The sequence below is a fragment of the Malania oleifera genome, chromosome 8 (genome assembly GCF_029873635.1).
Source record: "Malania oleifera isolate guangnan ecotype guangnan chromosome 8, ASM2987363v1, whole genome shotgun sequence".
Taxonomy (NCBI): Eukaryota; Viridiplantae; Streptophyta; class Magnoliopsida; order Santalales; family Ximeniaceae; genus Malania; species Malania oleifera.
In genome coordinates, this window is record NC_080424.1 from 48,335,599 (window position 1) to 48,350,359 (window position 14,761).

At 35.8% G+C, this 14,761-nt stretch overlaps 1 protein-coding gene across 1 annotated transcript; it reads left to right on the forward strand.

The window, feature by feature from the left end:
* Window positions 1–6,129: 6,129 nt before the first annotated feature.
* Window positions 6,130–6,558, forward strand: LOC131162669 (classical arabinogalactan protein 5-like). Its single transcript, XM_058119273.1, has one exon. The coding sequence runs from the start codon at window positions 6,130–6,132 to the stop codon at window positions 6,556–6,558; it is 429 nt and encodes a 142-aa protein (XP_057975256.1).
* Window positions 6,559–14,761: the final 8,203 nt, after the last annotated feature.

Genomic DNA, 14,761 nt, shown 5'->3' on the forward strand with positions numbered 1-14,761 from the left:
GGTAACGGGAATAGCCTGACATAAAACAGCGGAAACTTAAGCAGCAGTAGAAATAATTTACATCCATCAAACCATTAATTACATAATACTAGAGCCTACTACATTCCCAAAATACAGTATTTGAATATAATCTCCAAAACATCAAAATAGACCTAGGATTTTACAATAAAAATCTCCTGATCTTAGATCAAAGCTTACCATTCTAGTAGGGAAGCTCAACTCACTCAACGGCGGTCACGACCCGCCAGTCTCTCAGGGTCTCCTAAAAAATTAATTAAGTTCGGGGGTGAGACACATCTCAGTAAGGGAAAATAAACTAAATGTAGCTGTGTGGCAACATGAATATATAATGCACTTATACATATACAATACATTTCATATATCTGTAAACATTCGTCATACCATACTGAATCATCATATACTTTCATATTTTTCTAGTAACTCATATCATTCATAAATTGTCTGTTATATTTGATAATACTGAAAACATACCTAGGATGAATAGTTAGCCAATGTCATGTATTACCCCCCAGACGGGTTGTGCAGCCCGAAGGCGGGACTCGACAATGGTTGGCCGACCACTGCCGAGTAAAAAATGTTTGTAAGTACAATGGGCCCGCCACACCCTGGTCCAGACTGTCAGGTGGACGTCTACAACTCTACACAGAAAGCTACATCAACTATCTATCTCCCACCCCCTCATGGGGTGGTTAGCACAAGTCTGAACATAGATATTTGATCTATAGCTACGGTACCGAGCTCCTGAAAATGAACTAAACTAACATCCGGGTTTTGATAAAATATAATACATGATATTATCGCATTTTCAACATTTCATAAATACGACATTGTGTCAAACATTTCATAAATACGGCATCGTGCCGAACATTTCATAAATACAGCCTCGTGCCGAACATTTCATAAATACGGTCTCGTACCGAACATTTCATACATATCATTCTGAAAATAAATCAATTATCATGTATTTCAATCATCATATACTGCATTATTGCGTAATTTCTGAAAACATGCTTATTCGTAAAATTGTCGTAACATAATATGTTTCATGAAAAATAATACTCATGCCACACAATGCTGAATTAAATCATACGTTCCATTTAAATCATAATTCATGTATAAAGCAGTATTTTCCCCAAATATACATTTACTCAATAATATTCATATATAATACATGTTTTTTCTGAAAATTAATTTGCTGAGAAATAATGGTAATTTGCGTGGAAATATAACTGCTTTAGTTTATTCCCTTACCTGACAACTAAAAAGCCCCTATATATTCCTGGCCTCACACCCGTAGGATTTCCTGATCAATACCCTGAAAATGAAAATTCTCAGTTCTAAACTTCAGTATTTTCACGTGTATATCATTTCCTATAACTACAGTAAGACCAAATTCCGCATAAAAAGTCTTATCTTAACTCAGGGATAATTTCCAACTTGCTTTCACCAATGATCCGCTCCATCAGATTTGGAGAGAACTTCCCCAGGAGTGTTGTAGTGGCTTCAGATCGTTGAACCGGCAGAAATCCGGCCCAAAATTGAAGAGAGAAGAGAATTAAACCGTAGGGAGAGAGAGAGTGAGAGAGGCTTCTCAATTTTGAAGTTAAAATCTGGATTTTTGATATTTATAGGATTGGATTCGTTGATGAGCCACGTCATCTCGTCGACGAGTCCTTTAATAATTTCATCGATGAACCCACTCCTTGTCGACGAAATTCAGACTGCTCAAAACTTCTCTCGGTATTTCCTCATCGACGAATCTTGTCTTCGTTGACGAGGTCCTCTTATACCCTCATCGACGAATCCCCTGTGTTCGTTGATTCGTTGATGAGGCCCTGATAATTTCTCTCAATTATTCCTTCCAAAGTGCAATGTCGTTGACGAACGCGAAGTATTTGTTATTGTTTCCTCGGTATTTCCTCGTCGACGAAGTCGACTTTCTCCTTTTGTTACTGTTTCCATTTCCCTTCCTCTTTATTATTTAAATCCCATTATTATTCGAGTTGTCACAAAAATGGGGTAACAATTTGATTGCTGGTCTTCCTTTCCTTATATGCTCGAGCTTTAAAATTCTTTATATATATTCTTAGGGGGAGCCTTTCATGGCTATACCTACTTTGTTATTGTTTCCTCGGTATTTGTTATTGTTTCCTCGGTATTTCCTCGTCGACGAAGTCGACTTCCTCCTTCTGTTACTGTTTCCATTTCCCTTCCTCTTTATTATTTAAATCCCATTATTATTCGAGTTGTCACAAAAATGGGGTAACAATTTGATTGCTGGTCTTCCTTTCCTTATATGCTTGAGCTTTAAAATTCTTTATATATATTCTTAGGGGGAGCCTTTCATGGCTATACCTACTTTTGCATGAAGTATTTGTCATCATAAAAATGGGGAGAATGTTGACCTTATAGTTCATATCTCGTTTTGATAATGACAAATATTTGTGTATCTTATCTTTACCCTGAGTTTGTGTACAAGATCTCTCTAAGCATGAAATGGAAAAGGATCATATCTCTTGGTGGTGTATGGAGAAGCTAAAAGAAAAGTAAAGACAAATTATTTATATTTGTATTTTATATTTTTTCATTCGGGTTTGTAATATAATCAAAGGTCTCTAATAATTAATGCATGACATGTATGATAGGAACTATAAACTCAAAGACCTTAGATGGACCCTAGGTCCCTACACAAATCACTTGGAAAAATTTCCTCTATTCTACAAATCATATCATGCAAACAGCGAAAACCACACTTAAAATCAGGACCTAGTTGTTAGGTTTCAAAAGACTTCGGGCGATCGAACCTATGAGTTGAAAATGCCTCGGTCGACCGAACCTATGCGTTGAAAATGCCTCGTTCGACCGAATAGTTAGAGAGTCAAAAAGTTGACTTGGCTTGGGTGACCGGGCCAAAGTGAACGCACTATTCACGGTCGACCGAACCATGAATAATAACTTTTTCACCTTCCCCGGGTGCTCAAACCCAACGTTCAAATGTACCTCGAGCAACCGAAATGAAGAGTTCAGCAGACCGAACTATGAACCGGGTGTCCGAACTTCAAGTGTTTGGAAATTCGCCTTAGTTCAGCCACGTGAACCTGTTATCGGGCACCTGAAAGTTGAAAATTCAACTTTTCCAGTCATGAGTGTTCGGGTGACCGAAACTCTTGGGTTGCCATATTTTTAATTACAGTAACTCTGGTTAATTATGGTTAAAATGTTTTAAAACAATTTTAATTATTCCCTCTATTTCCTAATGGTCATTTTTTTGATAGAGTCTATATAAATACCCTCATTTGCAAAGATTAAGAGTTGATTAGCAATTTGATTAAGAAATATTCTCTCTGATTTTTTCAAGTGCTCTTCTTTCACATACAACCCCAAATACTCCTCATTTGCATATTCCTTTGAAAAATAATATTTAGTGAGAGTATTATAAGATATCCTACAAGCTTAAACTCTCTTTGTTGTGATTGCTTCTTGATTTTTATTGAGAGTTAAGCAGAAGAGTTTTTCCTTATAGATTTAATTCATAAATCCATTTTATGGGGAAACTTTTATTAGCTTGTGAGTCTTTGCATAGTCTGTGCATGCTTGGTTAATTTACTTGTGTAAATTTAATTTAATTGTATTTATCAGTTTATTTTATGTATGCTCTAGATTGATCTTAAGTTTGTGAAATACTACTGCTGGCTATTTGACCGAAGAGAGAAAAACTTTAAAAATCCAATTCACTCTCTCTCTTGGGATTATAGTAAAATCAACAAGATCAATTTCAATAGAGGTGGGTTGGTTGGTAGAGGTGGTTGCCTGTAACTCAGAAAACTCAACAAAATTGTTGGGGTTGGTGGAGGTGGTTGCCGACCATCAAGTTTAATATTCAACAGATTTCTCATAAAAAATAGTATCAATGTAATAATAAAATGTAACATAACAAATATTTTATAATTTTTAATTTTTATTAATAACACAATTCAAACAAGGTTCTAAACATAATTAAATAAATATTATATTTGTTGTCTAACAAACATATGATCAACCAGATTTAAAATGCAAAATATATCCATTGTGTTCCAAAAGGATAAAAATGTTTTCCATAAACATATCTACATTAATAGAAATAAAACTGAAAATATAAAAATTAAAACACTACAAAATGTGTTAATTTCACAATTCATCATAGGTATTTTTTAATTAGTTCCAAGTAGTTGTAAGCCCATATTAATTTTTTGGACATATATGCTTTAGAGGCCAATCGAGTTGGGGGTTGAGTGGGTCAGACACTAAACCCACAAATTAACCCAGACAATTGGATAATGTAAAATAGAAAATCGTCAATCAACTCATAAACTATTTAAAATTTATTTTTTAGGCCAATTCGAATTGGATTGGTTGAATTGATCGAGTTAGGCTGATTGTTGAACACACCCCCCCAATAACAAAGTGAGCTTAATATAATTGTAAGGAACATTTTAAGAATTTCCGAGGTTTTTTTTTTTAAAAAAAAAAAATCAAATCTCAGCAATGAAAATTCAGGAAGGCCATAGAATTTTAAATTGTACTTGAAATCATTTCATTATTGTATTAAATTTAATTTTTTTGAAAAATTTTCTAATGAAAGTATAAAGACACAAATAGGGATATATATTGCATTATTTCACATGGTAAAGAACTACTAAATAAGTAACTGACAATCATTATATCCAAATAAATTAATACACAGGGAAACTCTTTTCTCTTTATATGGTGAATTTTCCTAATTTAATGATTATGTAAAAATACATGTCAACTTATTTTTTGTATTAATGATTTAACATATTTGAAAGTAATGCTGCTTTTTTTCCTTTAATGTTTGTGAATAAAATAATTAAAGTACTTTTTGTGCAAGTGAATAATAGAATTATTTTACCAAACATATAGTACTTGCATTATCACATTATTTTCTTTTTAAATGATGTCCATGAATTTTCAACGAAATTCTTAGATTTAAAAATTCATGTAAACAAGCTTTCATCAATTAGCATTTGAAGATCTATAGAATTAATTAGATCTGGTATTTTTCTTTCCAACTTTAATTTATAATTTTTCTTTTTAATAAATTGCTTACATATTTTTAAATTTTATTTTTTAAAAATTATTGCCTATTCCAAAATAAAGCACATGCCAGATGACAATCATGGAAAGTAAGGAATATTAATACTATATGCATTAAATTTTTTGGCATCAAAAAATCTAAATATGCTCAAGTTAAAAGATCAAGTAAAAATATATTATAAAGTAGGAGACCCATTTCTATTACTTTGAGACACATAAATGACATTTTTTTTAAAAAAAATCTTATCATTTTTAGAAAATAACATAAAATACTACTTAAATTTTAAATGAAAGTGTATCTAAATTCAATTTAAGAGAGTATAATGATATTATCCATCTACTACCTCTCGAATATATATATATATATATATATATATTGTACGGATGAAATTCAAAATTTGGAGAGAGAGAGAGTGAAGAAGAATCCGTTAGAACAGCGATGCAACCAGGTGGCATGATCTGTCACCTCTATCATCAGCTCCAAAATTGAAAATTGAAAATTATGATTTAATTTTTTTTTAAATAATAATAGAGGAACGGAGAACGTGAGAATCACAACGGTACAGTCGCGTTTTGGTCTATTATTAATCAATTAAACAACGGGTCGGAGCCTAAAAGTATTCCCAGCAAAAGGAGGGGGGCGGTCCATGCCTCACTGGCAACACGCCTCTCTCGGACTATCCTATTTCCTAATTTAACCCGCACGCCGTCGGCCATTAAAAATTTAGAGTGCATCCGACGGCGGATGTCGAGCGTCGTTGTTCCAGCTTCCTTGGTCCGGACGCGTGCACGGTGAGGATTGAGCGAGGCGTGGCTGGGCTGTTTATAGCTAAAACAGAGTTTGTAGGGTCAATTTGGGGAATTACAAAAATAGTTTCCGACTAATGGGAAACCGACTTGAAATGTCCTATATAAACCCCTCGCCCCCTCACCTGATTCGTACCTGTCTTTGTTGTCTGTCTTTTTCTCCTCCGAGCAATCTTGAAGTCTCGAGAAGAGGAAGAGAAATCGACGATGGCTCGCTCCGCCGTGGTGTTTCTGTTGATCGTTACCTTGGTGGCCGGATCCGCCAGCGCTCAGGCCCCCGGAGCTGCGCCGGTTGCTTCCCCGTCGGGCTCACCCACTCCTGCCAAACCCACCGTCACTCCTCCCGCTTCTACGCCGTCTCCCGCCGTGAAGGCCCCGACCTCTTCTCCCAAATCATCTCCCGCCCCGACGACGACCACGCCCCCGGCTGCCTCTCCGGCCGATGAGGCCCCGGGTCAGTCTCCCCCCGCTCCCCCGGCGTCGACTCCTGACATTGCTCCCACTGACGCTGAGCCTGCTGGTACTCCCGCCGGCTCTCCCGCCGAAGCCCCTGCTGCCAGCGGAGCCGCTTTGAACAGAATCGCAGCTGCCGGATCCGCCGCCGGGATTGTCCTCTCAGCGGCCTTGCTGCTGTAGATCTGATCTGAACTCTCTCATTTGCCGGAACCGATTATTTAGGATTTTTTTTTTTTTTATTCAGACTTGATTTTACTCCCATTTTTTTGTTTATTTTGCTGTTTATCCGGTGACAGTCGAAGGTGGTGGCGCTAATGATTATGACGACGACGACGATCATAGAGCCTGTTTAGGATTGGATTGATTTCTCACTCATATTATTACTGTCATTATGATTAATATATGATATTTATGGATTCTTTATTATATTAAATATTTCCATCTGTTGAGCGTTTTTCTTTTTATTCTCTTGCCTCTGCAAGTGCGATTGAATGGAAATAATAGGAAAAGATAAATGTGATCTCGGTGATTGTGAAAGGGGGTTCCCACCAAAATAATAGCAGAGAGAGATGAGAGATCAGATATGATAGAGATAGAGAAAGCTGAAGCAAACATGGCGCTTGCATGCCAGTCCTGCGTATTGTTTATTTTGTATTATTATGGGTTTGTCGTCGTATAGCGGGTGCCGTCTCGTCAATAATACACATTTGATGTGACTTTGTGACAGGTGGTTCTTTCATCTATTGCCGGAGTCCCTCAGATCCTTGTTACCATTATCTCCCTACTATTATATTCAATGTGAGATTGTTGACAAGCCCTCTCATCTTACACGATAGACATACCCACTTTTTATTGGCATCCTGTAAAAATTATCTCACTTAATTAGAGTCTAAATTTTTTAAAAAGTTGAAGATGCCCTTCGTACACGTCAAACATGTTCAGTCTCCTAGGGTGTAGACATGTAGAAAGGTTCTGCGTGGAAAGTGGAAAGGGCAAAGGTTTCTGTCCCAAACACAGCTGTCCAAAAAACCCTAATGATAAGTTTCTGTCTGGAAAAATGCTAGTGTGGGGATTCTAGCATTTTTGGGGGTTGAGGAGGTGGGGCAGAGGTATCACGTGGGTACACACCGCGCGGCTGTGATCAATACTCCGGGATAACTGAGTCAGTCCCATGTGCAGCAGACTGAGAAGAGATACGGCCGAGAGAGAGAGGGAGAGAGAGAGAGGGTAGGGTGTAGGGTTAGGGTTAGGGTTAGGATTCAATAATAATGAGAGTGGGGGATAGGGTTTGTTTAAAAGTGAAAAAAATGCAATAAACATGAAAAACAAAGCGACACAAGATGTGGGTGGTTAAAGCTAAAAAGGCGACTTCCACATTTGTCCGAGGGTTAAAAGAAAAAGGTAAAAATGATTAAAAGGAAATATATCGGAGGTATTTTTTTTTATTTTTTCTAAAAATTGGACTGGTTTAATATTTTTAAAAATGTGATGTAAGTAAAATCAAAATTTAATTATTCAGTTTCATTTCAATCTTTACAAAAATGTCAAATTATGATCATATAACAACATGGCACAATAAATTTTAATTTTAATTTTAAAATTAGATTTCTATTGAAATAACTTTTATATGTCAAAATTATTCACATTACTTGACATTGAAACTAAGCTTCTATTAAATAAATATCTCGATTTTAAAAATTCATGTGTATGTCCGTCATCTGCACATATGTCATGTATAAATTGAGATTTTCCTAACTCGGCTTTACAATTGAGTTTTCATTACTCCATTTCCATTTTAATATAAAAAACTTATTAATATTTTTAATATTTCTATCTAAGAAGTTATAGTAATTAATATTTTTATTATCATTTTAATATTTCTAATTGTCATTTTAATATTATCTAATTAAATTTTTAATTACTTTCTAATTAAATTTTAATAAATTAGAAATTTCAACTTCAATTACAAGAAAAATATTTGTAAATAATATTTTATATTTTTCTAGTTAATATAATTAATATTTATGCTAATTTAAAAGTTTCACTTTTTTATTTTGTTTATAATTTATTATTTTAAATATAACAACATAGTGTGATTATATATATATATATATATATATATATATATATATATATATGTTATTGGGACATTATTATTGAAAATGTTAAAATAGCAAGGACACTTTGGTCCAAAAAGTGAGATTCCCATGGATGTGATTTCTATGAAACTTAATCCCTGGGTCATTTCCACGTATGTGAATACTCTCATCACTTCAAAATTCCAATCACAAATAAAAATGGGAATGAGATGCCATGAGCATCATATTCTTGAGAATCTTAAAAGATATTGCAAATTAAATGTTTAGCGCCCCGAATCCGGTGGAGTTTGAAGTGCTATTTCTCATAACATATGTCTCTGATGCCATATATATAATGACTCGGACCCGAAGTGGGTACCAGGTATACTTGGCCATAACTCCTTACCTAACATGCATCGAAAAACATAAATACCATAATAACTATACCAGAGTTCTAATACCACTATAATTATACATATACCTCCAATAACTTGATTATTTGCATTCCAAATAGTCAAAAGCATATTTGCATACACATATTAGTGTCTCACCAGAACTTACCTACACAACACTAACTAATCACGCCCTTGAGCTCTCTGGGTTTGGTTCCTCGTACTTCCTGAAATATTGAAATTATTTGGGTGAGACACTTCTCAGTAAGACGAAAATAGATTATCATCAGTGTGTGACAGATGAATTTTTACATAAGAAAAACATAACCATTAATTTAACTTTAACTGAGAAGGACATTTATATGCCATAACTCACACCTATACAATTTTAAATACATATTTTCTACTCAAACATACTTTAACTTATAATAGATAATCATGTTTTCATAAATCTACGTATATATATACATAAACGAATGTCCTTGATGGAACTATCATATAACATCTTGTATAATCCCTAATGATTGGGTTGTGCAGATCGAAGGTTGGACTAAACCGTGGTTGGCCTACCTAGCTAAGTCAAAACTATTGTGTCTGTAGTATGATTGCCCACCCAAATTGGTCTGGACTGAGTGGGAAACCTGCTTTTGCAACACATTACTTCAAGGGCCAATTGAATGCCATCTGCCTACACTTTCGTGATAGTGTGGTTGCACTGCTTGTAATACTAGTTACGGTACTGTAAAGACCTAAAATTTCATACCATTTTTTTTATATTTATTTATATAGACTGTAAATTATGTTACTCTGATACCCCTATAATGACTACTGAAATACGTATGCAATGGAAAACACAAAAATGTACAACCATATACACAATACCATAATTCAGTATCTCGCCAAAATTTACATACATAATTACACATCATCCCAGTATCTTCTACCCAAAAATTCTTGAATGCTACTCAAAAATACAACTCCCTGATAACACTTAGCTTACTGATAGGGTAGTGTAGACGACCTCTCTACCTGCGAGCTTGATCTGCTCGTCTAGTTAGATCACCTGAAAAATGTTAATTTACTGGGATGAGACTACGCTTAGGAAGAAGAAATATGCTATTACTAGTGTGTGGCAACTAAGTTTACATGAAGAAATTTTCTGATAAATAGCTGAATTTAGATACAATGTAAAATATAATACTGTGTAACTCACACCTATGTGACTTAAAATACATCTGTAATATATGAGTTTTCTATTTAATCATACTGCTAGTATTACAATATATCTGCTGTTATTTTGTAAATCTGTATATATATAAATAACTGTGAAAACTACCTTGAAAATCTGTATGTCATAATTTAACCCCTCATGACAGGGTTGTGCGACTTGTAGGCAGGACTTAACTCTGATTGGCCCACTAGGCTAAGTCAGCTGATGCTCTATCAATCCTCAGTCCGACCTTACTGTAATCCCTCCAAAGGCTCGGTACTGGCATCTACCTCATCAAACCAACCACCTCTACCCAAAATATTGGGGAGCATGCAATCCCTCCAAGTCTCGGTTGACAAAAATCCACACACTATCTGAGATATGTGGTTACACTCTAATATGATATAGCTACAGTACCATGCTCTGCTGATTGAATCTAACAGAAATAATTAATCTGATTGATATAATTAATATGGCCGAAATATTTCATCAGAGTCTGATACTATATAGCACTGATATATAATTATGTTACTGTTTCATCATGATTCTAACATAACCATAACACTATAAAACTGATCTAAAAATGCTATAATATTTGACTGAAATAACTGTAATATCTGACTGAAATATCTGTAATATATGACTGAATAATCTAAGTGTTGTGATTTTGAAATTTTGGAAATCATGGTATTCTGTAAATACTGTAAAATATCTGTCTGTAAAATATATGTCTGTATTTGTCTGTAAAATGTTTGTCTGTAAAAAATGTGTCTGTATAATATCTGTCTGTAAAATATTTGTCTGTATAATATATGTCTGTAAAATATCTATCTGTATATACGTTGTAATTTATAATTCTATAAAATCTGGTAAAACATATTTTTGTGCCAAAAATACTGTAAATCATGGTATTTTGAAAAACTATATAAACTCTGTATTGAATAAATATCTACGTAGGCCACATAATTAATAAAACTCATTTTCTTTGTTGAGGTATGGATCGTATACTAAAAATGCATAGTGGAATAAATAATAAGAAATAAATAACACAACCAAAAAGAACAACAACACAAAGATTTACGTGGTTCGGCAAAGCCTACATCCATGGATGCGAAAAGGCACACAAATTTCACTATGGAAATCGCAATGTACACAATACACTTCAATAATGATCCCTCTCACTCTAAAAATATGCCCAGATGACATATATAAAGGTTCCTCGTAGGTTTCCTTTCGTTTTCCCAACCACCCAATGTTCAAAAATTCAAAATTTTAGAAAACTGTCGTAGCCTAGGAGCCACTCATCGACGAGTACAGAACTTCGTTGACAAACTGTAGAAGACTTCTCATCAATGATAACTAGCTTTTGTCGACGAGTCCAGAAGTCTGAGATTTCCTGCTCTCGGTATTGTCTCGTTGATGAATTCAGAGCTCTCGTCAACGAACTGTTGTTGTACCCTCATCGACGAACACAAGGCATTCGTCGACAAGCTCTATTGTGCCGCCCCTTCATATTTTTCCCTTTTCCTTTTTTTCTTACAAAAACTAAAGTATAAGAGCCACAAACAACAATCTCCACCTTGGCGATTATACGCCCCTTAGGAGAATCTCGAAAAGCATGAACTGCTCCATCTTGAACTTTAAAAACGCTAGGTTTGGGCTTTTCTCTCTTTTATCACTTGGAGACATGGAGTAAGTCCAAGCAACGCTTGAACTTCTCTGAAGTAACTAATTTCGTCAGAATATTCATTGCATTTTTAGATGTGTGAACTTTCTCCAACACAAGTTCACCCGAAGTAATCAATTCCCGAACCCTGTGGAACCTCACATCAATGTGCTTGGTCCTAGCATGGTATATTTGATTCTTCGCCAAGTAAATGGTACTTTGACTATCACAATGTAGCACCACTCCATCTTGCTATAACCTTAGCTCTCTAACTAAACCAGTAAGCCATAAGGCCTCCTTTGCAGTTTCGGCAACTGCCATATATTCCGCCTTAGTCATGGACAATGCTACCAAAGACTGTACCATGGATTTCCAAGATACCGGTCCTCCTACAAGGGTCAATACATATCCCATTGTAGACCTACTATCATCCATATCTCTAGCATAATCTGCATCAACAAACCCCAAAACTGAAGGACTTCCCTGTTGCTTGCCGAACATGATGCCATATCCCGATGTACCCCACAAGTATTTGAGTATCCATTTTATAGCTTCCCAATGCTGCCTTCCTAGATTAGAGAGGAACTTGCTCACCACGCTTATTGCATGAGCTAAATCTAGTCTCGTACATACCATGACATACATTAAACTCCCCACAACACTAGCATAGGGAACCTTTGACATGTCCCAGATTTCCTCTTTCGAACTTGGGCAATCTACAGTAGACAACTTGAAATGATTCGCTAGAGGTGTACAAACCGGTCTTGGATCAACCATGCTAAACCTCTCAAACACCTTCTGCACATAATCGCCCAGAGATAACCATAATCTCGTTGCAGTCCTATCTCGGTGAATCTCCATCCCAAGTATTTTATTGGTTGAATCAAGATCGTTCATGTCAAATTCCTTATACAATAGGTCCTTTAACTGATTCATCTTAGTTAAATCTCTTGTAGCTATCAACATATCATCGATATATAATAAAAAAAAAATAAGTGAGCCATCATCAAGTTTATTCACATATATGCAGCAGTCATAATCACATTGTTTGTAGCCAATTTTTATCATATAGGAATCAAACCGCTTATACCATTGCCTTGGAGACTGTTTCAGCTCACAAAGAGATTTCTTCAACATGCAAAAAAAATTTTCTTTTATCTATTCAATGAATCCCTCAAGCTGAACCATGTAGATTGGTTCTTCCAAGTCACCGTGAAGAAACATCGTCTTCACATCTATTTGTTCCAAATGAAGATCATAATGAGCTACTAACCCCAACATAACTCTGATAGAACTATGTCAGACCACTGGAGAAAATATCTCATCATAATCTATCCCCTTTTTCTGTGAGTATCCTTTTGCCCCCAACTATGCCTTGAACTTCTCACCTTCTTTTTTTGATATTGCCTCCTTCTTCCTATACACCCATTTGCACCCAATCGGTCTCTTCCCATCTGGAAGCTCCACCAACTCCCAAGTTTGATTTTTATGTAGTGACTCCATGTCCTTAATCATTGCTCCCATCCATCTATCTTTCTCCGAGTCATGCACTGCCTCTTGAAATGTAGTTGGATCGTTGCAACTAGTAAGAAAAGCATAAGACACTAACTCTTCAAACCTATACCTTGGTGGAGGCCGAATAGTATGTCTGGATCTTCTTAACGAAATATTGTCAACCTTTTGGTTTCCCGAGTTAGAGCTCCTTGCAACTGTAGGACCATGATCATTTTCGTTGCACTGAGCTTCTAACTCCACCTACACGATATGTTCATCACTGCCCCAACTTTTGGGCTCCTATTTCTATTCATCAAACTGTTGAGTACGCTTCACCATAGCCTTCTCATCAAAGACTATATCTCTACTGATCACCACCTTTTTTGCCACTGGGAGCCACAACTTATACCCCTTCACACCGTTTGGATATCCCAAGAAGATGTAATGATGAGACTTTAGGTCAAGCTTAGACCTTTCCTCACTAGACACGTGGACATAGGCTGGACACCCGAATACCTACAATTTGAAGTAGTCTACTGCATTTCCCATCCAAACCTGTTCCACCACTTTACGCGCTAGTGATGGCCTTGGCGATCGGTTAGCCAGAAAACAAATCATACTAACTGCCTCGGCCCAAAAGTTTGTCGGTAGCCCTGCATTCAATTTGAGACACCAAGCCCTATCAGTAAGATTCTAGTTCATTTGTTCTACCACACCATTTTGTTGAGGTGTTCGACGAACTGTAAAATGTCTCTTGATGCCCTGGTCCTCACAAAACTCCATAAACCAAGAATCAGTGTATTTGGTCCCATTATCCGACCTTTAAGTAATTGATTCTCCTCCCTATCAGGTTTTCCACTTCAGCCTTCCAAATCTTAAACTTGACAAAGGTACTAGATTTGTGACGCATGAAGTAAACCCAAACCTTCTATGAGTAATCGTCAATAAAACTCACATAGTACACATGTCCACCCTTTGATGCAACTCTTACTGGGCCCTAAACATTTAAATATACATATACAAGAATTCCTTTCGTCTTGTGGGTAGTTGATTTGAATTTTGCCTTGTTTTGTTTTCTAAGAACACAAAACCTACAAAATTCCAACTGACACGTTTTCAAACCTTTCAACAATTTTCTCTTGTGTAGTTCTTTCATGCCATGTTTTCCCATATGCCCAAGAAAAATATGCCACAAGATGGATTCATCTAATTCAGCATCCACGATTGCAACTCCACCTACAACGATAGTTCTCAGCAACGTGTAAATATTTCCATCCAGTTTTTGCCCTTTCATTACAGTCAGATTACCTTTCCATACAGTCAAGACTCCAACTTTGGACTTATAATTAAAACCATTACAATCCAAAGTGCCAAGAGATATTAAACATTTTCGCAACTCAGGTATATGTCTTACATTATACAATGTTCTTATAGCACCATCAAACATTTTTATCTTTACATTTCCTATGCCAACGATCTTGTAAGAAGCATCATTACCGATAAAAACTGATCCAAAATTTAGTAACCTGCAAGTGCTGAACCA